The 24,286-nt window shown below is 35.8% G+C and overlaps 1 protein-coding gene across 1 annotated transcript in view; it reads right to left on the reverse strand.

Annotated features, from left to right (window-relative positions):
- PIK3C2G (phosphatidylinositol-4-phosphate 3-kinase catalytic subunit type 2 gamma) overlaps positions 1 to 24,286 on the reverse strand; it is a 425,918-nt gene that overhangs the window by 67,702 nt on the left and 333,930 nt on the right. Inside the window, exons 26-28 of the mRNA XM_037846573.1 lie at positions 22,830 to 22,939; positions 3,064 to 3,253; positions 1,926 to 2,047 (exon numbers count right to left, since the gene is read on the reverse strand). Coding sequence (XP_037702501.1) covers positions 1,926 to 2,047; positions 3,064 to 3,253; positions 22,830 to 22,939 — 422 coding nt within the window. The remainder of the gene's footprint in view (positions 1 to 1,925; positions 2,048 to 3,063; positions 3,254 to 22,829; positions 22,940 to 24,286) is intronic.

Raw genomic sequence — 24,286 nt, forward strand, 5'->3', positions numbered from 1 at the left:
TTAGATAATTCACTTTCTCACCATGTCCAACATTTTGATCTGCCCTTTGTTTTGTCCTCAGAGGTTTTTACACCCCAGGGCAATGTACTAAAATAAGATTCTGAATGGGGGGGGGGGGGGAGAAAGGCAATGGTGAAAGCTGAAGAGGGAAAGGAAATCAACCCTTCTCCAGCAGACTAATTTTAAAGAAGACCATTACTTTTATGAAAGCTTTCCATGCCCATGGTCTCTTGGAACGTCCTCCAGGTGTCCAAATAGCTCAATTTGAAGGCCACTGCATTTTATTCTTCATGATGCTGTCTGATCATACATTCCAGTTTGGAAGTATATAACTCCTGTGGGGTGTCTCTCAGCAAATTTAGGCGTCAGAGGAAATCTTGCCCTCATCCTTCATTTATATGTAATGCCTTAGCCCCTTTGGAGTGTCAGCATACAAATACTACTTAATTGCTTGAATGGTTTTAAACCAGTTGAGGTACACAGTTGCCAGCCAGTAGTAATGAGCAAAGCAGAATCCTAACCAAAACTGAAAACTGAGAAGAGGCATATGGAGAGAGATCATCAGCACTTCTAGTTTTACAAGTTATACTGACGTATCTTGGAGAGGTAAATGTGTAGAATGGAGAAATTTTTGAAACCCAAAAGACAGCTGTTTAACAAAACTTAGCTTATATTTCTAAATGATCAATTAGTAGGATACAATGGCAATTCCTGATGTTGAATTAAATATTTGCAGCCAAACTGTGAATCTTTTTGCTAGCATCTTTTTTTCTCAGTTGTTGTATCAGCTTTTTTTTTTTGGGGGGGGGGGGGGTAATTCTTAAAACTGATGTGCTTTTTAAAAGTTTCCAGAACAACTATATTTCCTCCTCGGCCTCTTGAACATGCTCTCAAATCCAATTTTTTGACTTCCTGTTGTTTAAGCATCTGTATTTCAAAACCTCTGTGGCAACTATAAATACACTTTTTAAATAAATGTGAACAACACAATTCTCTGTGTTGTGTAGTATCTCTCCATCCATTGATAACTTTGCTTATATTTGCATAGTGCAAGGTGAATAAACCTGAAAGTCTAATAAAAATCCACAGGTACAGGAGGTGAGGAAGGCATGGACATCCACATCACAACGGGACCGTTTACTTAACAAAAATCCAAGATAGATTAAATAACATTTGATTTACCTAAGTGCCAATATCACAATTACTAGAAAGCTCATCTTTGTAAAGTTAAGATCATCTTAGTTAGACACTAAAGTCCATTATCTAAATTTGGCTAATTTTAAATAATGAATTTTAAGAGATTCATTTGAACAGAAGTTATTTTCATTATATTTTTAGCCTGATTATATCTAATTTTTTCCCATTCTAACATTAGTAGAGGCAATTATTCTCAAGATTTCCTCAAAAAGAACATAATAAAGGATTAAACCAAGATAATCCAAATCAAGGTTAATAATAAAATTAGTTTTTAATTACTAATGGTATTAATAAATTTTATTTTTTGTTATAGAAAATAAATTATAACAGAGCTTTTTATTAGTTATTTATTGCAGAAGTAGAGATATCTAATTTAGTTCTGTATGTTCAATTTCTATTTTATTTTTAGAGAAAAACGTGAAAATACTACATTTAACAACAGACAAATAAAATAATTTACACAATAATTGATGAAAAAGGAAATAGGTTTTGAATTTTTCTTTCCACAAAATCAATGGCTGAAGGCAGAAAGAAAACTGCAAAACCTGTTCTAATAGGCAAAGGATTCTTTATTCTGAAAGCAATATGGGCTCTCTGCTGGGATAGTCACAATGGCATTGGAATCAGAATACTGTGCTCACGAGTAGAAAATCCCATAACCATAACTTTTCCTTTTACACAAGGACAAGTACTAAGGGCAAAACAGTATAGAGAGGATGGTGTCTTACTCTGGGAGAGTCAGTGATGCAAACTGCTTCTGAAGTTGGCTATGAAGTTTTGAAAACTGGTCAAATGATTTTTCTGTCAGGCTCATTTTGTTGTTACTCTGTGTCACCTGGATTAGGTACAGCTGCAGAAAGTAAACAGACAAAAATCAAAATTTTATATTTAGTAATATTAACCTGCAATAGTTCTAAAATCTGGATTCAGGTAAAAAAAAAGAAACTTTCTGCAAAAAAAAATCACTAATGCTAAGAGAGATAATTTATAAAGGCAAAATCAGCTATAAACACAATATCATAAAGACATCATAATCCTATGTGGTGGGAACAGACTGACTAATTTCTGCTGTTCTTTTCTGGTGGACACTTTAGCTCTTGATTTATGTTCTACCACAGGGCAGGAACTGTTCTCTTTGATGGTTCTCCACCAATAGCTCTGGTTGGTATGATTTCTCTCCTCCTCAATGGCAAGTCTGATCAAACTGTAACTGATTTTCCATTTGCATATGCGCTGGTTTGGCTGTAATATGTCCCCCAAAACTCCATGTTCTTCAATGCAATCTTGTTGGGGCAGACATATTAGTGTTGATTGGGTTGGAATATTGGATTAAGTTGTTTCCATGGAGATGTGACCCACTCAACTGTAGGTGATAACTCTGGTTAATTTCCATAGAGGTGTGGCCCTGCTCATTTTGCATGGGCCTTGATTAGTTCACTGGAGTCTTATAAAGGGGCTCATAGACAGAAGGACCTCAGAGCTGCAGCTAAGGGACACGTTTTGAAGATGGCCATTGAAAGCTAATACTGACATTTTGGAAAATGCCATTTTGAAATGCAACCTGGGAGCAAGCAGACGCCAGCCATGTGCCTTCCCAGCTAACAGAGGTTTTCCAGATACTAATGGCCTTTCTCCAGCGAAGGTACCCTATTGTTGATGCCTTACCTTGGACACTTAATGGCTTTAAGACCAAATAAATCCCCTTTATAAAAGCCAATCCACTTCTGGTATTTTGCATTCTGGCAGCATTAGCAAACTGGAACAGCATATTTAAAAAATCATGGTATAAAGAAGAATGCACAACATAGTGAAGTCTGACATGACATTAAATGATATTTAAGTAAAGATTACATACGTGTTACTTACATTATTGTGTTTCCTGTTGAATCCTACAATTGTCGCTCTTTGAATTGACCTGGTTGTACCTGGTATAAAGGATTCTTGGGGAAAAGTCTGTGAAGTAGACTTGGCAGGGCTTACAGCTGACATTTGTGCAAGTGTATGGATCAAGTTATTCAATTTTACAGGGAAACACTCCAGACTTTCCTTTATTTTCCTGTACAAGTGAAAAAGAAAAGACAGTAAGCAGCATACCCCTTCATTGATTCATTTCATTTATACAGTCATCCCTTAATACAATCATTTAATCTTAAGCTCACTATCAGTCCTTACATGCACATCTCCCCAGTTATTTCAAGTATTTGAAGTTCATTCTCTAGTAAATTCCTTAGGAATTGTTCAAGAAAATAATTTTCTGTATTTTTGCATATTGATAGCAGTTTGTCTTTAGCCTTCATACTTGAAAGTCAGTTTGGATGGATGTAATACCTTAGGTTCACTTTTCTGTTTTGAATTACCATAAATATATTTCTCTATTTTCCTCTGGCATAAACCAAAAATCTAAGGATACACTGTATTTTTCCCTTATAAATGACTTGGTCTTTTTGACTACATGTTTGAAGGATGTTTCTTTTTCTTCAAATTCCAGTAGTTTTTCTAAAATAGATTTCATTTTGTTTATTATGGGAATATGTTTTTCAAATATGCAAATTGTTCTTTCAATATGTAATCTCAAGTCTTTTCACTTTTCAGAAAACTTTTCTTAAATTATATTTTAAAAATATTTGCTAATTTATTATATTATTTGGGTTTTCTTTTCCAGGAACTCCAAACATATGTATGCTGACACTTCATTGCTTGTATTCATTTATTTTTTATTTTAAAAGTTTTCCTTTTTTTCATCTTCTTTTTTCTAGAGGCATTATGTATTATTTGTTGTATTCATTTACCACTGTGTTCCTTCTGTTTATTCTCATTTAAATTATCTTCTCTTTTATTGCTCATTCTTTCTTGGGTTGTATCACCTCATTTCCATCTTTTTTTTCTAATTGAGATCTATGTTATTCTTTCACATTCTTATAATTTTTCTAAATTTCCTTAAACTCAATTTGGAAAATATGTTATATTTTAAATATTAGAGTTTACTCTTTTGGTGATTATGCTTTTTTAGCATAATTTCATTGTAGGGACATTATTTCACATCTGATTTCTCTTTTTCTTACTATAATTTTACATGACATTTAACTGTGATCTTTTTTGCTTGCTTATTTTGATATGAATTTAGTATTCCTGAACTTTCAGGAAGGAATAGAGAGTTTTCAAGCATCTAGAGTTCCATTTTCTTTTTTTTTTCCATACTTTCTGGGATATGCCTCCTTTGTTGCCTCCCTCCCAATTTTATCAGGAATTCATTTTTCTTTGTTCTTATTATCTCCATTTTGTCAGTTTGAATTATACTCCTAGCAGTTTCTCTTCAGTGTGGGGATTCCTCCTGGATGGGCACTTTGGTGTATTACCTTTGAGAGTTCATAGTTTGCTCTAACCTTTTCAGATTTGCTACAGATTCCCTGCTCTTTCCTGCAAACTGGAATGTGCAAAAATCCCTCAGAGTTTCAAATTGGTTTTGTCAGCTTGGTCTGCTAAGCTTTCCAGTAAGTATCTTTGATTTCCTCGGAGTTCTCCTGTTCTCAAGTCAATCAGGAGACCTGCTGCTTCTCTTAGCTTCCTCCCATGCAGATATTGATAGCACACAGGTTGTGTAGTTGCCAGTGGTTTACCTCCTTGATTTTAGGGTTTTTGGATATATCTAGTTTTGTTGTAGATATTGTCTTTGGTTTTTAGATTTTGCTATCTGTTTTATGGAGGGTATTTAAAACTTAAAATTTTAAAATATACAAGTCAAGCAACACAGAAAAATATAAAAAGTGAAAAGTGCTGTTCATCCTTCCACCACTGCCACCCTCTTCACCATAAATAAACACTGCAAGCAGTTTGGTAGTATTCTTTTTAGAGTTTTCTCTATATTTTTATACATATGCACACACACACACAGGCACTACTGGTACTTCTATTATACTTGAGGTGCTATTCTTGTGTTTGGATACAGCAATGAACAAAACAGAAAAAAACTCATGTCCTTATAGAGCTTATATAATGTGGCAATTCAGACAATAATGACATAAATAGTAAATATATAGTATTTAAGATGATAATAAGTGCTACAAAGAAAAATAAAACAGGAAATGGGAAGAGGTGGTATGGGGATAAGTAACTGTTGAAAGTCTAAATATTAGGATGGTCAGGGATAACCCAACCAAAAGAGGAGTGGAATGATACAACAAAGACCTTAATTTGCTGAGAGAGCAGGTCAAAGGAATTTCTGATGGGGGACATTTAGGCAGAAGCAAAGCAAATCCAGAAGCTCAGTGTTCGATGGATAACTGCAGTGTTTTGTGGAAAACAACAGAAGAGTGGCTGAAACAGAGTGAGAGAAGGAGGAAGGGAATCAGAGAGATAAAGGAGGGCAAGATTGTGTAATGACTTTCAATATGAGTAATATGGTAGTTGGAGAAAGACAGGGGTAAAAAATCACAATTACATGCAGTGTTGTAATTTGCTTTGTTAACTTAGCAATATATTTTGGAAGAAAACTTCATAGTAACTGGTGCATAGAAGCTGCTTCCAAAATATTTGTTAAATGAATGACCCTTCTAATTCAGAACATTCGGTTAAACCATGCTTTTTAAAAATGGTGACATAGTATCTCAAAGTATAGATGTATAAAGACTCATTTAATCTGTTTTATTTTTTAATCCAAAGACCATCTTTTCCTTACTAATTCACCTTTGTCTAATACGAGGGGTCTGTGTATGCATAGGCCTGTTTCTGGATTCTTCATTCTGATACTTGTCTATTTGTCCATCTGTGCACCAATACTACACTGTCTTTAATAACTAGAATTTTATAAGAAGTCTTGAAATCCAGAAGAACAAGTTCATTTACCTTGTTCTTCTCTTGTTCTTCTTCTGGTGGTTCTTCACTATTCTTGGCTCTTTGTCTTCCCAAATATATTTTAGAGTCAGCTTATCAAGTTCACCCATACACAAAATAAATGTGTAGGGATTTTGATTAGTATTGCATTGAATCTACAAATCAGTTTGAGGAGAATTAACAACTCTACAGTATTGAGACATCCAACCCATAAAGATGGTGTATCTCTCCATTTAATTAGATCATCTATTATATCTTCCCATTCAATTTTAGAATGCTTTTTGTGAGGTCTGAAATATCTTTTGTTGGAAATATTCCTGGGTAGGACATAGTTTTGTAGGTAATATTGTAATGCTATCTTTTTTCTAAATTTTATTTTTTAACTATATTTGATAGTATATAAGAATAAACTTAACTCTCTTAAGTCTAACAATATATCTGTATATTCTTTTGAAATCTGTATGCATACAGTCAAGCTACCTGCAAATAATGACAGTGCTTTGTTTTTTCTTCCACTCTATTGCACTGTGAAGATCTCCAGTTCAATGTTAACTGGAAGTGGTGATAGCAAGCATTTTGTTTGTTCCTGATCACAAAAGAAAAACTTTCGATGTTGCATCATTACATAAGTTTTCTGTAGATATTTTGCTGTAGGCTAAGGGTTTTTATTCTTTCCTATTTCTAGAAAGGTTTTTTAATGAATTATTTTTGATTTCATCAACTGCATTTTCTGTGTCTACTGAGGTGATCATTTGATGTTTCCCTTTTAATTTGTTAACTACTGAGTTTTCAATGTTTATCTTATAACCACTTATTTTCTGTATTTTTGTTTTCCCACCATATTTTTGTATTGATTCTCTGGGATTGTTTTTACTTATTGTTTTATCTGATTGGAAAATAACAATCTAACAAAGCTTAAACACAGAGCTTTACTATAAAAATAGAAGGCATCATTATCTTTTCCCAGGTATTAATGGGGATATTTGTAATTTTTCATCTTTAAGTATGATGTTTATCTAAGTTTCCTTCTATTTCCAGCTTATTAAAATTTTCTAAGAATAATGGATGTTGAATATAATATAACATTACTTTTCTGGGGTGGCAGCAATCAGTTATCATGCAATGCCTTTTAAAAACTAATTTGCCATGCCTTTAATGCAATAATGTTGTTCAATGATAAGTAAATTTTTTTTCCCTCAATTTTATAAAATTCTAACCCACTTATATAGTTTTGGTTTAGATTTCTTTGGTTAAATTACAAATTTTTCCAAATATTATATATCAGTCTAGGTCAAAATTTGCTGAGAAACTCGAAATATGATTCTCATTTTGTCATTAATTTTCACAGTGTTCATTATGTCTAAAGATGAATTTTGATCTTATGAATTTATAGGTACATAGTGAAGTATGAAATATTAATTTCTTTCCTGATTAGCCTCATAAAGGCATGAAAATAGTAATAATGGAGATCCTACTATTCATTCATTCATTCAAAAATATTTACTGAGTACATTTTTTGTGTGTGGGGGGGTAAAAAAATTCCATGGTGACAGCACGTACTCACATCTCATGATAATATATCTGTGAACCATAAATCTTAACTTCTGAGGTACTCTCCCTCACAAAATCTCAAGTATGTCATGCTTTATTCTTATATTACTGAAGAATTAAGATGTAAGAAGACCGACAGTGAAGAATTAATCTTTATGATAAGCCCAGACTTTCCCCCAAATTCATCTCCTATCTCTCAGGTTGCAGACTTAACAAGTCAGACAAAACAGGGTTGTTAAACAGTACCCAACTTGGTCCCTGAGAGTAGCAGGCCTCAGGTCTCTGTGAGGATCTGCTTTATCCAGGTAGCATTAGCAGCATTATGCTTAGGGGAACCCTTAAATTGTAGGTCCACAGCAGCAACTGGAAGGGTCCTAGCTCTTAAATTTCCTAGAGGGAACCTCTAGGCTATCATAGGATACAATTTTAAAGTGATATCCTCACACTGTTCTATGTGCAGAATCTACAGAAGTGCAGGAGAGAGACCACACCCTTGGAAGGCAATGTACTAAATGCCTTATGCTTAATTATTTATCCTTAGAGAAAAGCAATAAAATTATTTTAGTAATAGGTAAGAAAAAACCAAGAGAGGTCTGGAATGGGTGGAAGGGCTGAGATCACAGTGCAGAACTGTAAATAAGTCTCGCGAACTTGGAGATTGGTGCCCCTCCCCTACTGGCACATCAGGCTATTCTGGAGCGATTTCCCTGGGGGTAAAAGAAGCAGTCTCTACTAGGAGTAAGGGAAGGAAAGCTCAAGCAAGCTCCAACTGTGGATTTAATTAACAAATTTGGACTGCTGAATACAAGCTCCAGATACAGATAAACACAGAACAAGCATGAAAGAAACCTGAAGGTAGCTCCTCCACAGAGAGGAGGTGGGGCTGAAAGAAAAAAAAATAACAGAGGCTTCTGGAGTTGGATGAGCTCAGAATAGTGGAAAACAGCTGTGCCCCAAGAAGAGGGGCATGTAGAGTCAGGTACCAACTCTGGCTCTTGGCTGGTGAACCTGGGGGTCTGGAGACCAGGTCTGAAAAGGATTTTTTCCTTAATTTTTAGCATAAAGAATGCAGCAGGCTTTTTCAGTTGTCAGCACTGTTCCAAGTAAGGGCAGAGCTACAGTATGTCTGAGAGACAAAGTAAACTAGTCAGGAGAAGGAGATAATTACCTGAAAGTCATAGCTTCTCCAAGAAAGGATATGGCAGGACCCAGCACAAATGGAAGCTCTAATTCAGAGAATTCTGACCCCAGGGGCTGGAAATCAGAAAGAGTTTAAGGCTGTCCTCTACCTCAGCCTCTGTCTCAACCACACCCCTGGCAGGGACAAGATCTGCTGAGAATTAAAGGCACCATAGTACTTTACACTAGTGGGGAGCTGCACTACCTGCTGGGAAGGATAGGAAAAGTGCAAAATCAAGAAGTTTCACAGGAAAGACTGGCACCCTACAGAGACTCCTCCCTAGGAAACTCTGATACTGATTACACCCTCTTCTTCTCAAGTCCTGGGACTGTCTTGTCTGGGAAAATCTGACTGGGGTGTGGTAGATCCTATCTGGGGAGACCCTGCTCAAAAAATAAAACTTCCATATAGGCAGGGAAAGAATCAGAAAAACAAGAGCTGAGAAATTTTGATCAGATAAACAGAAGCTATGCTAGGGGAATATCATAGTTGAACTGAATGCCAAAAAACAGATAGAGAAAAACGCCAACTAACAAGGAAACCCTAGGTAAAAGAGAGAAAATGACCTCTAGAATAAACTAATCAAGGAAATCAGATGCCTAGAACCAGCAAAAATTCATGACTCATATTAGGAAGCACAAAGATATGGCCCAGTCAAAGGAACAAACTAACACCTCAGCTGAGATTCATGAGTTGAAACAATTAAAGATGTCCAAACAAATCTAAATCAATTCAATGAGTTGAAGAACAATGTGGCAAAAGAGATGATGGATATAAAGAAGACCTAGGGTGTCCATACAGAAGAAATCAAAAGCTTGACAAAACAAATGGCAGAACTTATGGGAATGAAAAGCATAAAAGAAGAGACGAAAAGCACAATGGAAGAATACAGCAGCAGATTTGAAGAGGCAGAAAAAAGGGTTCGTGAACTAGAAGACAGGATATCTGAAAACCTACACACACACACACACACACACACACACACACACACTCACACACAAACAGGGAAAAGAATGGAAAATATGAGCAGGGTCTTAGAGAACTGAAGGACAAAATGAACTGCATGAATATACATGTTATAGGTGTCCTAGAAGGAGAAGAGAAGGGGAATAGGGGCAGAAAGAATGTTGAAGGAAATAATTACTGAAAATTTTCCAACTCTTGTGAAAGACACAAAATTACAGATCCAAGAAGCACAGCATACCCCAAACAGAATAGATCCAAACAGACCTACTCCATAGACCTACTTCAAGACACTTACTAATAAGATTGTTAAAAGTCAATGACAAAGAGAGAATTCTGAAAGCAGCAAGAGAAAATCAATCCATCACATACAAGGGCAGCTCAATAATACTATGTAGATTTCTTAGCAGAAACCATGGAGGCAAGAAGGCGGTGGTATGACATATTTAATATGAAAAACTGCCAACCAAAGATTTTACATCTGGCAAAACAGTCCTTCATAAATGAAGGGTGGTTAAAATATTTTCAGACAAACAGATACTGAAAGAGTTTGTGAACAAGAGTCCTGCTCTATAAGAAATACTAAAGGGAGCACTACAGCCCTATAGGAAAAAACAGGAGAGAGAGGTTTGGAGAAGAAAGTAGAAATGAAGACTATCAGTAAGAGTAAAGAGAGAGAGAAAAAAATAAAAATAAGATATGGCATATAAAATCCAAGAGACAAAATGGTAAAAGAAAGTACTGCCTTTAGAGTAATATCATTAGATGTTAATGGATTAAACTCCCCAATCAAAAGACATAGACTGCAGAATGGATTAAAAAACAGGATCAGTCTATATGCTGTCTACATGACTCTCACTTAAGACTCAAAGACAAAAATAGGTTGAGAGTGAAAGGATGGAAAAATATATTTCACACAAACAACAACCAGAAAAGAGTGGGCACGGCTATACTAATATCATACAAATTAGACTTCAAATGTAAAACAATTAAAAGAGACAAAAAAGGACACTATGTATTGACAAAAGGGACAATTCATCAAGAAGACTTAACAATCATAAATATTTATGCACCAAGCCAGAGTGCCTCAAAATACATAAAGCAAACACTGACAGCATTGAAGGGAGGAGACACCTCTACAGTAATAGATGGAGGGTTCAATCAATGCATAGAACATTTACACAGAGGATCAGTAAGGAAACAGAAATTTTTAATAGCATGATAAATGAACTAGACTTAACAGACATTTACAGAACATTATACCACAACAGCAGGATGCACATTTTTCTCAAGTGCTCATGGATCATTCTCAGGGAGAGACCTCATTTTGGGTCACAAATCAAGTCTCAATAAATTTAAAATATCGAAATTATACAAAACATTTCTCAGATCATAATGGAATGAAGCCAGAAAACAACAACAGGAAGAAGGCAGGAAAATTCACAAATATATGGAGGCTAAACAATGCAGTTTATGTAAACAACATAATTACATGGAACCTAAGATAAGGAATGAGATCTGGTTATTCTTTACAGGCTAATGTAACACCCCCATACATCCCTAAATATTCTGGGCAGAAAATAAAAAAGTATTTGCAAAGTCCCCTTGAGAGATTGGGGAAAAATGTGGAACTATTAAACTTTCCCACCTGAGAAATTCCTGCTATTCTCTTAAGCAATAGGGGCTCCTAATTTAATAAGCCAAGCCCTTAATTTAGTGGCTTGCCCTTATGAAACTTCTCTCTCCAGTGGCGAAGCTAAGCTTACTTAATAACTATGCCTAAAGTCACCCCCAGAGAAACTACATGGGGCAAGACTGTCAGGGGTGTAAGCCTCCCTGGCAATGTGGGATATGACTCCCAGGGATGAGCCTGGCCCTGGCATCATGGGATTGAGAAAGCCTTCTTGACCAAAAGGGGGAAAAGAAAAACAAAGTTTCAGTGGCTAAGCGACTTGTAACAGAGTTGAGAGGTCATTCTGGAGGTTATTCTTATGCATTATATAGATACTCCTTTATGTTTCTAGTGTATTATAATAGCTAGAAAGAAATTCCTGAAAGTGTTAACTATAATGCAGTAGCCTTGATTCTTGATGATGACTGTATAACTATATAGCTTTTATCATGTGACCCTGTGATTGTAAAAACGTCGTGACTGGCACTTCCTGGATCCAGTGTATGGGCAGAGGAGTAGTAAAATAAATAAATAAATAAACTAATTAATTAATATGGGGGGATAAGAGGTATGGGATATTTTGGTCTTTTTTTATTTTAATTTTTTAATTTTTATTATTTTTTTGGAGTAAAGAAAGTGTTCTAAAATTGATTGTGGTGATGAATGCACAATTATATGATGATACTGTGAGTCACTGACTTCATACTTTGGATGGATTATATGGTGTGAGAATATCTCAATAAAATTGCATTTAAAAAAAAGCTGATCATTGGTAATGCTTAGAATTAAATCCAGACGGATCTGGTTTCTAATTCAGATTCTACCCATGTTATTGTACCTTATCAGACACTAGTGCTTTGATGTGTCTAATCCACTGTTTATAATGGGAGAGGAAGGGGGACTCAGATTAGCTCTGGAATGTTTAGGAGCTTTGGTTCTATCACCAGGAGCAGGCAGATGTAATCCTCAAATAGATCCCATGTGCAGCCGCTGACCAGGAAAGAGAGGCGTAGAGAAAAGAAAGCATTGATTTTCCTATCCTGCCTTCAGTCCCTTCCTGGGAACCTACCTAAGGACAAACAGTTATGATTCTGGGAATTTCCTGATGCCAGTTGTTTGGATGGAAAGATGCAGAATTATGACTTAGGACCATAGATGTTTCTCCATGGATGGTACATGGTAGTGTCCTAGAGAAATAATACACCAAAGACATGATCCTGGATCTGATTCCCAATTCTTCTACATACCATATGATTCTTACATGCCAATTAACTTACATGATCTTGTAAAACAGCTTTAAATAAAATAAGGTATTTAAGATAGAATAACAAAATATAGCATGTGACATCATCCAGTTAGTATGAATAGAATATACTTGGAAAATATTTTCTGATTTAAATTGAGAGAAATGATTGCATGGCACACATTTCCACTATTACTATAACGTGCTTTCACTTCTGACCAATATGTTTGGTCTTAGGCAATTCATTCAACTTCTCTGTGCTTCAGTTTTCTCTTCTGAAAAATGGAGCTATTACCTTAAAGGGTTGTTATGAGGATTAAAGTAGTCAATGAAGAAGAATGTGGTGGTTTGGAGCTGTATGGCCCCAGAAAAACACGTTCTTAAACATAATCCATTCCTGTGGGTGTGTACACATTGTAAGTAGGACCTTTTGATGAGGTTACTTAAGTCAAAGATTTGCCCACCTCAATCAGATAGGTCTTAATTCTATTACTGGTGTCCTTTATAAACAGAATGAAATTCAGACAGAGAAAAAGCCACAGGAAGCAGGAAGCTGAAATTCAACAGAACTCAGAAGAGAACAGAGAGGCCAGGAGAGGCTGCCATGTGCATTGCTCTGTGACAGAAGAGCCAAGGGCCAAGGACTGCTGGCAGCCGGTCCCTGAACACCAGTCTTCAGGAGAAAGTATCACCTTGACAATGCCTTGATTTGGACTTTTTCCCAGTCTTAAAACTGTGAACTAATAAATTCCCATCGTTTAAATCAAAATAAATAAATAAATAAATAAAATAAAAAATAAATAACCAAGAGAGGTAAATGCATACCAAAGATGACATAACCTAGGAAGAAGTAACCACAGAATTCCAACTCAGGATTCAGGTTTATCTGATTCCACAGCCCTTGCTTTCATTTTGTATTGTCTATAATTATAGCCTTTCAACTTTAAGAAAGAAATAAGCCAATAAATTTAGTATGGAATTTCTAGGTAGATCAAAAGCCCTAAAGACAGCTATTCTTCCATTTATACAACTAATCTTAAGGCAAAAAATATTTAACTGTCATTTCTAGCAAACAGGAGACAGAGTCCAAAGGAGCCTATGAAAAGCAAAGTATTTCTTAAGTCTTAGGTTCTATCTTAAAAAATGTATAAAAATATTGTATCCTACTTCATAATATATGTATCTTTTTGTATGAGTGTAAATATTTTAAATTGCTCATCTTCACAAATCACCACTACTTATCTTCAGAAACAACCTAGTTATTCATGTGGGAATGGGCAATTTAATCTTATCAGACTCAGAAAACTGGGTTGAACTGGGGAGCTCTGACAGCTTTTCCATGTCAGGTTCAGCATCTAAGCAGAATTTTTTTTCTTACATTAAATATTATAATATTTTTTGAACTCACATTTACATTAATATGTGACTACAAATGGCAAAAGGTTTTTACTGTTTAATGAGCCATATCATAATAACCATTGAGGAGATTGAGGGCAGACTCTCAGGAAACACTTGATGGAAATTTCAACAAGATCATAGTTCTATTGAGATTTTGAGTTGTGTGTATTATTTGGCAGTTTGACAAAATACTTGATTCACTGGTGAGTCTCTTTAATAGTTGCAGGGAAATATTTTTCCAAAGACTTTTTCTGTGAAGGAATTTGCATGAGAATTATTTATTTAACCACTAACACTGTAATTTTACCATATATAAATGGAAGAAGAGTTTAGGTGGGTCACACTCCCCATGAATACATATCTTCATCCAACTATCAAACTGCATTTTCATTGCTGTGATTTTGGCATGTGCAATAGATGCATTATTTTTTTTCTCATTGTTTTGGAGTTACTGACTGAGAATGCCCAGGGCTGTGAGTCCCTCTTAAACATTTAGGGGAAACAATGAATTAATACAACTTTGTCACAATTTTTTTTATTCCATGAAAAAAAAAATATTTCTGTGCTGATTTTATAATCTCTGAAGTATCTTGATGAGCAATTTCTCGTATGTTAGCCTAGAGCATGCAGGCAATAAAGTGTGCTATGAAGATAATTCTTATTTTGTTCCCAATTTATGCTGGAACAGTAAGTATTTAAACTCAGTTTTAAAGAAAAAAGTTTACCATTCCAAAGTGAATTCAATGGATCACGATTGTTGATGCATTCTGAGTGCACAATAAAAATCTGTTCCATCTGTGCACTTCTATTTAAAAAAATTCAAGATTGTCTAATATGGAAAAAAAGCATCTGATAGTTTTGATTGCACATCTGTCTGACAACGTGTATACACACCTGTGTGAACACAGAATTTAAACTTTAGGTTCTAACTCTTCAAATAAAATATATACTTTAAAAGTATGCAATTTTAATCCTTGTGGCTTTCATAGCAACAGTAACCCTGTTTGAAAAACATGGCTCTAAGCATTTAGACATTTTTCTCATCATGTTCTTCAACTAATCTGAAAACCCTGAAGTTAAAGAGCAGATTTATTTATCTGACATTATTAAGGCATTAGGTGTTCCAAATGCAGGATTCTTCCTCATATAATTTTGTATATTTATGCCCAGGGAAGAGTACCCCTTATGCAAGAAATCAACCTTTTTCTATTTTGAGCTCACTTACCAATTCTGCCTGTGATGTTAACATTCAGGAGCCTCAATTTCTTCACCTATAAAACATAGTTGAGGTCTAAACTGTGTTATTATCCAGAATTGCTCAATTCAAATGAGGTAACGTGAAAATCTTTGGAAATTGAATAATATGCAAATATTGTATCAGAAAACTAACCACCAAATAAATGAAGATACAAATGTACAGGCTAGGCTACCAAACCTGTAGCAAATTACACATAGAGGGATAGTAGGGAAAAGATATGTACAGATTTATGGTTCAATGGAAAATGATTTTTGGTCAACTCTTGGATTCCTAGAAAGATATCATTACAGGGATTAGAATATAAAGAGGCAGCTTTAGAGTTTCTTGTTTTTTATTTTGTTTGTTTTTTTTTTCCTTTCTTTTGCTTTCCAGTTTAGAAACTGACTTGAAAAAAAACCTAAAGGTCTTTGCTGTTTTCCAAGTTGAAGTTTCAGGTTTTCAGAATTTATGCTACAAGGTCAGTGAGTCTTATGTAAATGTCAGCATAGGCATTTACCTGTGCATACAAACAAGAACTCCAGGCTCCATGGCCTTGACTAAGAATAGGTAACTCTTACATCTTCTATGGAGTCATCTTACAAAAATTGGCCAAACCAGAGCAAACGGAATGAAGCAACTAGGAAAGGGTTGATGTACTCGTCTTATTATCTTTTAAGTGATATGCCAGTGAAATGATATTCTAGGTTTCTATCCCCTCAAAAAGCCACCTTATTTTATTGATATTAAAAAGGAAATCTTATTCAAAGCAAGAAAATAAATTTTAATACGGAATAATAGAGAAAATCAGTAGTGATAAATGATAAGGCAATAAAAATCTTTGAAATATGAAAAAGATATATTTAAAAATCGTAAATTATTTCAGGCTAGTTGCTTGTTAACTCACTGGCATATAGCAACTACATGCAATGCACACGATCAGGAACCCCAGTGAGGATTAACTGATGCACAGAGCTATTGTGAAGATGGCTGACAGCATCATCTGGACCATTCATCTTTTTAAACTAATTTCTGGCACTGTTTGTGGGTACATTAAAGTGTTTAACCCTTAGATGGAAAGTCTCCTGATTAGTTCAAAATATCTTTTTTAAAGCTTAATAGCAAAAGTGTATCCTGATTTGATATTTAGGCAAATTCTCTGTGAAACTTATAATATCCCAAAACAGAGACTCCTATTGCAGCAATTTAGAACAGCAATGAAATTATGAGGCATTAGACTGAGTGTGACGGGGCCATGGAAATTAGGAAAAGCAGATATTATAAAGTTGTTATACCTGCAGTTTAAACAAAGGAGCTTGTAAAGTCAATTTAATTCAGATTAGTTCTTAAAATTAAATTTTAAAATGATGGGAGACTTTTACAATGAGAGGAGAAATTTCACTTTTTAAAATTTGCTTTGCCTGTGATTCTGACTTTCTAATTTAGGGAAAGTTGGATGGCATATTTATTAATTCCTACAAATTCTGTGGGTTTTTTTTTGTTTTTTGTTTTCCCTTGTGAGTGGTTTTTTTTTCTGTAGGTATCAGTGGTTAAACTTAGGTACAGGAAAATCTGGTTCTTATTTATGGAAGTACAATGATCCATGAGATGACAATCCGCAAAGTAGTAAGGAAGTACCGAGAAAACCTGATGATAAAAGAAACCAGAGAATGGCATCCCCATCCAATTTTGAAGATGAGCTAGATTCAGAAGCACTGGACCATGTTTTGAGCCATCTGAAGACGAAGAGTCTTGTCTTAACCCATAGTCATGAGACACAAATAAGAAGGAATGAGAGAACTCTGGGAAGTTTTGGCATTGTGTCTGCAGACTCTGGGTAGCTCAGGACTCTGGTGCTGTGTGGATGATGTAGAATCTGAGTAGGTCTCTCTGAGTGTCATCAACATTTCCAGCTGCTTCAAAGCTGTACTTGTTGGGACAATCACTGGGCTCTACTCTGCCCAATGACCCGTTCTAAATAAGACTGTTCATGCTACAGCTCAAATACAGGGCAGAAGCTCTAGGCTGTTCTTTGTGAAGGGGTGGCCATGGCTAAGAATAAAGATGGGTAGCTGAGGCCGTGGTGGCCTTGCATGAAGGACCCTAACTAATAGGGACAGTGACAATTAGTCAAGTCAATTTGGCTTTCTCTCTCTGGAATTTATACTAGAGAAGATTGGCCACTGGGCAAAGAGGAGAATACGATAAGCAAAAGAGTAGCAGACTAGAAGTTCTAAATTTCCATTAGAGAAAAAGCCAAGCCCTATTGGTTTCTGGGCATTTTCCACTTACAGCTTGAGTTCTTGTATATCCTTTATCCTAAGGATACCAGAGGAAATCTCTGGTTCTTACTACCAAAATACCTAACTAATGCAAAAATTTTATTTTTGTTTTTGCTTTTTTTGAGGTTTGGGGTTTTGTTTTGCATCAAGCTGACTTGTCTCATCTGAAATGCAGGAGACCTTATACTTATTAAACCATGGGATCTGTATGGCAGACCAAATGGTATTTCTGGGAATACAAGGGAAATTTTCTCTCACTTTCGAAGGAGGAAATGGATGAAGTAAAAAGCACAATCTGTATGTAGGAGGGGAGGTAGGCGGTTCATTTATGCTTAATGATCCTAGTCTGGTCTGTGAAATAAGTTATCTGTTTCTAAGGACAGCTAACCTGAGGTTTGAGAGTGATTGAAAATTCTGAAATAACCCGTTTGGACAGCATTTTAATGGATGGTTGGCTTTGTTGCCTAGCACTGGGCTTGGCAGAGATACCACATGAGAGTATCAGTTTACAAGCGACTGAGTCATGATACTTTGTTGATTCTTATTGAACAGCTCTCAGCTGTAAAGGAGAGTCGAAAAGAAAAAGGGAAGCCGAGAGAGGGGTTGATAACAACGTGAGAAAAACCTTTGTAGCCAGCAAACCAATTTTATTTTCATTTTTTTTCTTAACACCATTAAAAGCAATACAATTTTTAATGCCACACGTTGTGCAGCATCCCATGAGGCTCTTATGATCAGCTCTTAACCCAGAATATGTATGCCCAGGAGTGAGGCAGGATTCCTTATCACTCATTAATAGAGTTTTCCCTCTGAGAGATAGGAAAAGCCATTTCTTTCTTTCAAGTCTCATACAGGGTCAAGAGGGGCAGCTCTTAGTGCTGATACTGTAATCAGGACTAAGGCACTTAAGGTAGCCACACAAGCTTATGGCTCAGTGGCTCAGTCCTCTCTCGTAACCCACATTGGTGAGCTTGGTGGTGATGGTGGTGGTAAGGGGAGGGGGGAGGAGTATGGATTTTTCTTTTCTTATTTTTATCTGTAACTTAGTGGTGATACTGGAAGAAAAAGTAGCCTAAAACCCTTTTGGTCTATGAGAACGAAGAGGATAAAGAGTTTAACTATACAGGGGGCTTTCACATATATAGAGTTAATGGCACTCATTGTAGCACAAAGACTGACGCTGGCTGTATCATAGAGCTCAGTTTCTTTTTTGGTCAATTATGTGGACTGAGGTCTAAACTTCAAGCATCTCTTTCTTAAGCTTTCAGATCCATATGATGTCAGAGAATGCATCACTTGGGACAAAATTATTTGCAAAGAAAAGTAAACAAATGTACTTACATTTTAACATTTATTTGAAAGACCTGTATGATGTCCCTTAAAGCTGCATCATTGCTTTCCATTAACTTAGGTTACTTTTATAAATTCACTCTGTGCATTGTTTAAATATAATGAAGGAAATACAGTCTAATTGGTCTTAGAAACATAAATGTCCAAATAATGGTGAGCTCTTAAGAAGTAAATTGTTTAAATGATAAAGCAGCACAGTCACAATGAACTATTTCTTGAACCTCGATTACAGATTCTTCATAGTGCTGGGTGGAATGTGTGATAGAAAAGATCCACAAAACTTGATATATGCTGATAAAGAAACTTAGAAAAGAATTGCAAAGACAAGCTAAACACACATTAAATCACATCTAAAAATAAAGATATGTAATTAAGACTTTAAGATAAAATACATTACTGAGAGAGGCTCCTGGAAGTTAACAAGAGCAAGTCTCATGGGAGATTTCTCTGAGGAGAAAAGGGAAAATAAATTGAGAGGCTTGAGGCATTCAGGAGTGGGCCAAAACAGCAGAGAAAGGAAGGTGGCTGCCAGTGAGGCACTAGTCAAATTATCTCACAGGGGCTTCCAGGAATCACAGCCTATCCCAAACTAAGCACTGGAGGAAGCACAGAGGTAAGAGTTCTGGGAAGGGGCTTCTGTCCTCTGCTGAGGCTTGGATATTCAGGATATGAGGACTATTGTTTGAGGAAGGGTGAAATGCTATACCTGGTCAAACTGCAGCCAATGAGGGCTCTGTGAAATCTTGAGAAAACCGTGTATGGACGAGGTGATGCTGAGACCCATTCTCGGCAGCATGGCCACTGGATTTAAATCTTGGCTCTGGCTCTTGCTGGCTATGTCCTTTGGAAAAATTGCTAAACTTCTCTGGGGCCTCAGTTTCCTACCTAAAAGTGTAGATGAAAATAATGATTTTTTCCATAGGGTTGTTATGACAAGTAAACAAGTTACTATATGGAAAGTCCTTAGAACTGGGCTTGACATGTAAGAAGCAATGTATTAAATGTTAGCCAGCATTACATATATGCCCTTTAAACACTTAATGCATGGTGTTTAAATTAAATTATATTTTATATTAATTAAACTGTTTAATATCTTTTAAGGGAAATTGGTCTTCTTGGAAGTGGGAATATTGTCCTTCCTTTACCTGGGAGAAATTGATGCAAACAACCAGTTTATTAAGGACTATGTAATTCAGCACAAAAGGTTACATTTTCTGTAGAATTATAGAAGAAAAGAAGATCAGTAATATGGGAATAGTCAGAGACAGTTCCATGGGGGACTCACTAGTTGTTCAGGGTTTCAAGGGATGAGTAGGATTGAAAAGTTAGCTCAGACTCCCCAACCATTCTAGGATTTTATGATTCCATGGGAGTATTCCTGGTGAGGTTTGAAATGTCATTTAAATAGGTCAAGCTGGAATGAATGTACAGAGTTTTCCTGAGACAATGATCCTGTCCATAAAAGAATTCATTTGGGAATACTGGAAGATGGTGGTGGATAAACCTTGATAAACACAATGAGATTATAAAATCCTACAAAGTAAGAAGTAGGAAATGGAAGGTCAAGGAAAGTTATTGAACAGAGAGATGATATGCTCTAGTTAGATTACTAGATGTAAGTCTGCAATGAAGAACGAGCTTTATCACAAAGTTGTGGTAAGAAGTTTAATTAACAGAAAATACTATATAATATCTGCAAGTGGAAGATTAGCTTGCAGGTAGGATAATGAGGTCTCGCTCACTGCGACGAGGGTATTGGCTTTGGATCTACTTCCCACAATATTAGTTCATGTCCTCTTGCATGGGAAGGGGAGATGCATTACCCTATGCAAGTTCACCCATATCCAAGATACTGCCCTTTACAGATATGGGTGAGCCAGATGAAGTAAGGGGAGTGGGAGGGATGGGAGTCTGGCAGATAAGTAACATCTATTTGCATTTTTCTGATAGCTAGGACCTGAAAGACCTTTTCTTCATCACATCAATTATATTCCACCCCCCCCCCTCCTTTTTAAGAGGTAGGGGGGATTATTAGCAAACTGTAGCACTATTACTGCTCTCTTCCAATGGGACATCTTAAAGCCATTCTCTATAGCCTGACCATGTTTTCCCTCCCTCCACTCTTCCTGATTGTCTCTGTGCTCTTCCCACTACCTCCCCACCCAGTCCCACTGACCCTCCAATCACTGTGTCTGCCATGCTGCAACTCATTTTAAAGAAAGGCATCCCACCTTGGAACCTCCCTAGAAGGAAGAACCTGAGGGAACTATTTTTGGTACCACGTGGATCCAATTGCTTTGGATCGAGTTAATTGGACCAGAAGTGGGCAGTGAGAGAAAAGGACTATCAACTGATATTGAGGTTCTTATAATTACCCTGAATTCCGAAGGAAATTCCAAGCTCTGGAGGCTAGGTTATTAGCCTTTCCCTGGATTTTCTTACACAAGTTCATTTCTTCCTATTAGGTAACTTTAGAGTTTTGGATCCTCAAAACCAAGAGTCTATAACATCTACCCAAGTCTTCAAACTAGTGTCTCTGGCTGCAGTCAGCTGTCAACTGTTATTTGCAATTTTATTGGCAGATATAAAGTAATGCTGTTTCCAGAGGTAACTGTACTACTAAAGAGCATTTTTCAAGACTCAACAAACCTACCAAATTCCCCTGATCAGTTTCTAATGGTAAAATTTCAGAAGCAAACTAGGCAGCACGAAGGTATACTTTCAAAAGCAGCTCTGCCTGGTGTTCCTTAATCTATCATATAGTCCCCATTATTGTAATTAGGAAAAACCTGGGGCCAGTAGCAACAGAAGACATGGGCTCTAGTCCTAGTTCTGTTTCTTGCTACTTCTCTTAATTTTGGGCAACACCCTTAATTCTCCGGATCTCAGTTTTCTCATTTACATGTTTATTGTGGGAATAAATAACAAAAATAAATTAGGGCTCTTCCAGCTTTAACATTCTGTCACATGGCTTCTACTCAACCACAAGGGCAGCCTATCCATTCAAGTTTCTAAAGCAGAGATCCTTTGGAGAAATGAAATTCTCTAAGTGTTTAGAATCATATCCCCATGAATCCTCACTATAACCCTACACATTCGGGAAGTGAGTGGGAAAGATTTTATTATAATTATTGTTTTCTTCAAAAGGACAAAGAATACATTCCATTAAAAACAATATAATCTGTGTTCACAAATTTCCAGTTTAAGTTATGAGAAAAATTAAAAATTATACTCAAATAAGATTCAATGTTAAAGTGTTATAGAAAGAAAGAATGCTGTATTTCTCTACTTACACTGTTTACTGAGATAATAATTATGGCTAGCATTTATTGGGCACCTAAAATATGCTCAATATTTAGGATCTATGACATATATTTTATAAGGAAAGTTAAAAGAATCATATAAAATGTATCTCAGATTTGACAGTGATTTGGGCATAATGGATATTCACTGTATTTTGCCCAGACTCTTACTTAGATGTACACTAGTGTTTCCCCAGACTTGCTTAACAAAAAAAATAGATTAAAAATAGAAGACAGTCACAGGTCTTTGACCAATATTCCAATATTTGTATTGTCTTACAGATGAAAGCTGTGGATCAAGATATCATCATAAATCTCTTTTTCTAAATTGTTTTTCTACACATAGTTCAAGTAGAACAACCAAATTATTTATGTCAGTCTTTGCTCTCTTCAGTGACCTCTTATTGAGCAAGCTGTTAGATAAAGAGACTGGTTAGCAAACAATAATGTGCCACAGAAACACTGACTAAAGCCTTTTGCTAGACATTCATATGTCTCCCTTTCTACCCCTTGAAAAGGAGGACACAATCTGGTTCTAGAAATGGGAGTTTTACAACAATGACCTGTCATTTTGAAGTCATTTCAAATGTGAAATATATACATATGCACATACACAGTTAATCTTACTTGGTAAAATGACTAGTTGCTTCCAGATCTGTGTCTTGCGGACGAAGATTATCATACACATATTTCAGGTCTTGGATTCCACTTAGCTCAGGCAATCCTGCATGGAGCATCTTAAAAAGACAAGCAAAACAAAAACATAAAACAGCAGAATAAATGTAGATAAAATCAGGCTTACTTGGTTAATTCTACTGCTAGAAATTTAACCTTAAGTTTGCATATGAATATTTTTCTGTTTGTAAACATAAATGGTTATGAATTCATGTTTTTTAACCTCTTCATATTTAGTAGTACAAGCAACAATAATAATCATAAAAGTATCAACCATTATAATTTTCAAGGTGCTTGCAGGTAAATTATTCAATATGATTCTTATCATAACCTGTGAAATAAGCATGATAGTACTATTATTTCCACCCTGTCTACTTTGTAGAAGAAGAATATACAGCATGGGGCAGTAGAAATAACAAAAGCTCTAATGTCAGAATTTCTGGACCCACCATGTAAAATCTGTGTAATCTTGAGAAAGTCCCTTAACCTCTTTGAATTCCATTTTCTCATTTCTGAAGTAGGTATAAAAATACCCAGCATGTTCTGGGAGAATGAAATGGCTAATGCATGGAAAAGATCTTTATATGGTTATGAATTATTTCACAAAAATTAGGTATCAATAACCATTTTAATGAAGAAAAAGTTAATCCCTAAATAACCATAAGTAAAGTGTCTAGGTCAAATGGTGTATAAGCATAGTATATAAAACTTCTGGCTCTTAATCTTGTGTTCTTTTATGACTTCATGACTCACACTATAGAGAACATAGTTTTTTTCTAGTTAAGTGGTGATTTCATTTATTTAAGATTATTAAAGCTATGAAATAATTAAGATGAAGTTGTACAAAGGCCCAAGTATTTTTTTTGACATCCTTCCAGAAAGTGCTTTGTTTATACTGAAAGGATAACATTCTCTTGGCTATAAGCAAAAAAATTTGAGAAAAAAAATACATATTTCTGAGATAAATTTGAACTTTAAAAAAAGAGAAAAAAAAATGTATCAGTAGCACTATGACTAAGATGATAAATTATTTCCTGCTCTGGGATAGAGGCAGTGGGGACTAACAATGCTGTTAATCCTGAAAATAAAGGATAAACTGAGAATACAGCTATGGATGGTGGGTGAAGCTGTGATTGATTTGAACTCCAAATAAGACCAAATGGATTTGAAACTGTTCTCTCCCACTGTGCCCACCAAGGCAGAGGGAGAAGCATATAAAGACGCACAGAGGAGAGCATGCTGTCTTCAAGTTAGTCGCAGAAGGAAATCCAGGAGGGTTTTCTGGCACATAGCGTACCATGTAGGCAAGCAGCAAGAAATAAGATTGTAAAGGCAAGTAGGTAGGATGTTTTAGCAACAGTAAAGATTTAGTATTTTATCCTAAGTGCAAGAGAAAGCACTTTAAGAGT

The sequence above is a fragment of the Choloepus didactylus genome, chromosome 8 (genome assembly GCF_015220235.1).
Source record: "Choloepus didactylus isolate mChoDid1 chromosome 8, mChoDid1.pri, whole genome shotgun sequence".
Taxonomy (NCBI): domain Eukaryota; kingdom Metazoa; phylum Chordata; class Mammalia; order Pilosa; family Megalonychidae; genus Choloepus; species Choloepus didactylus.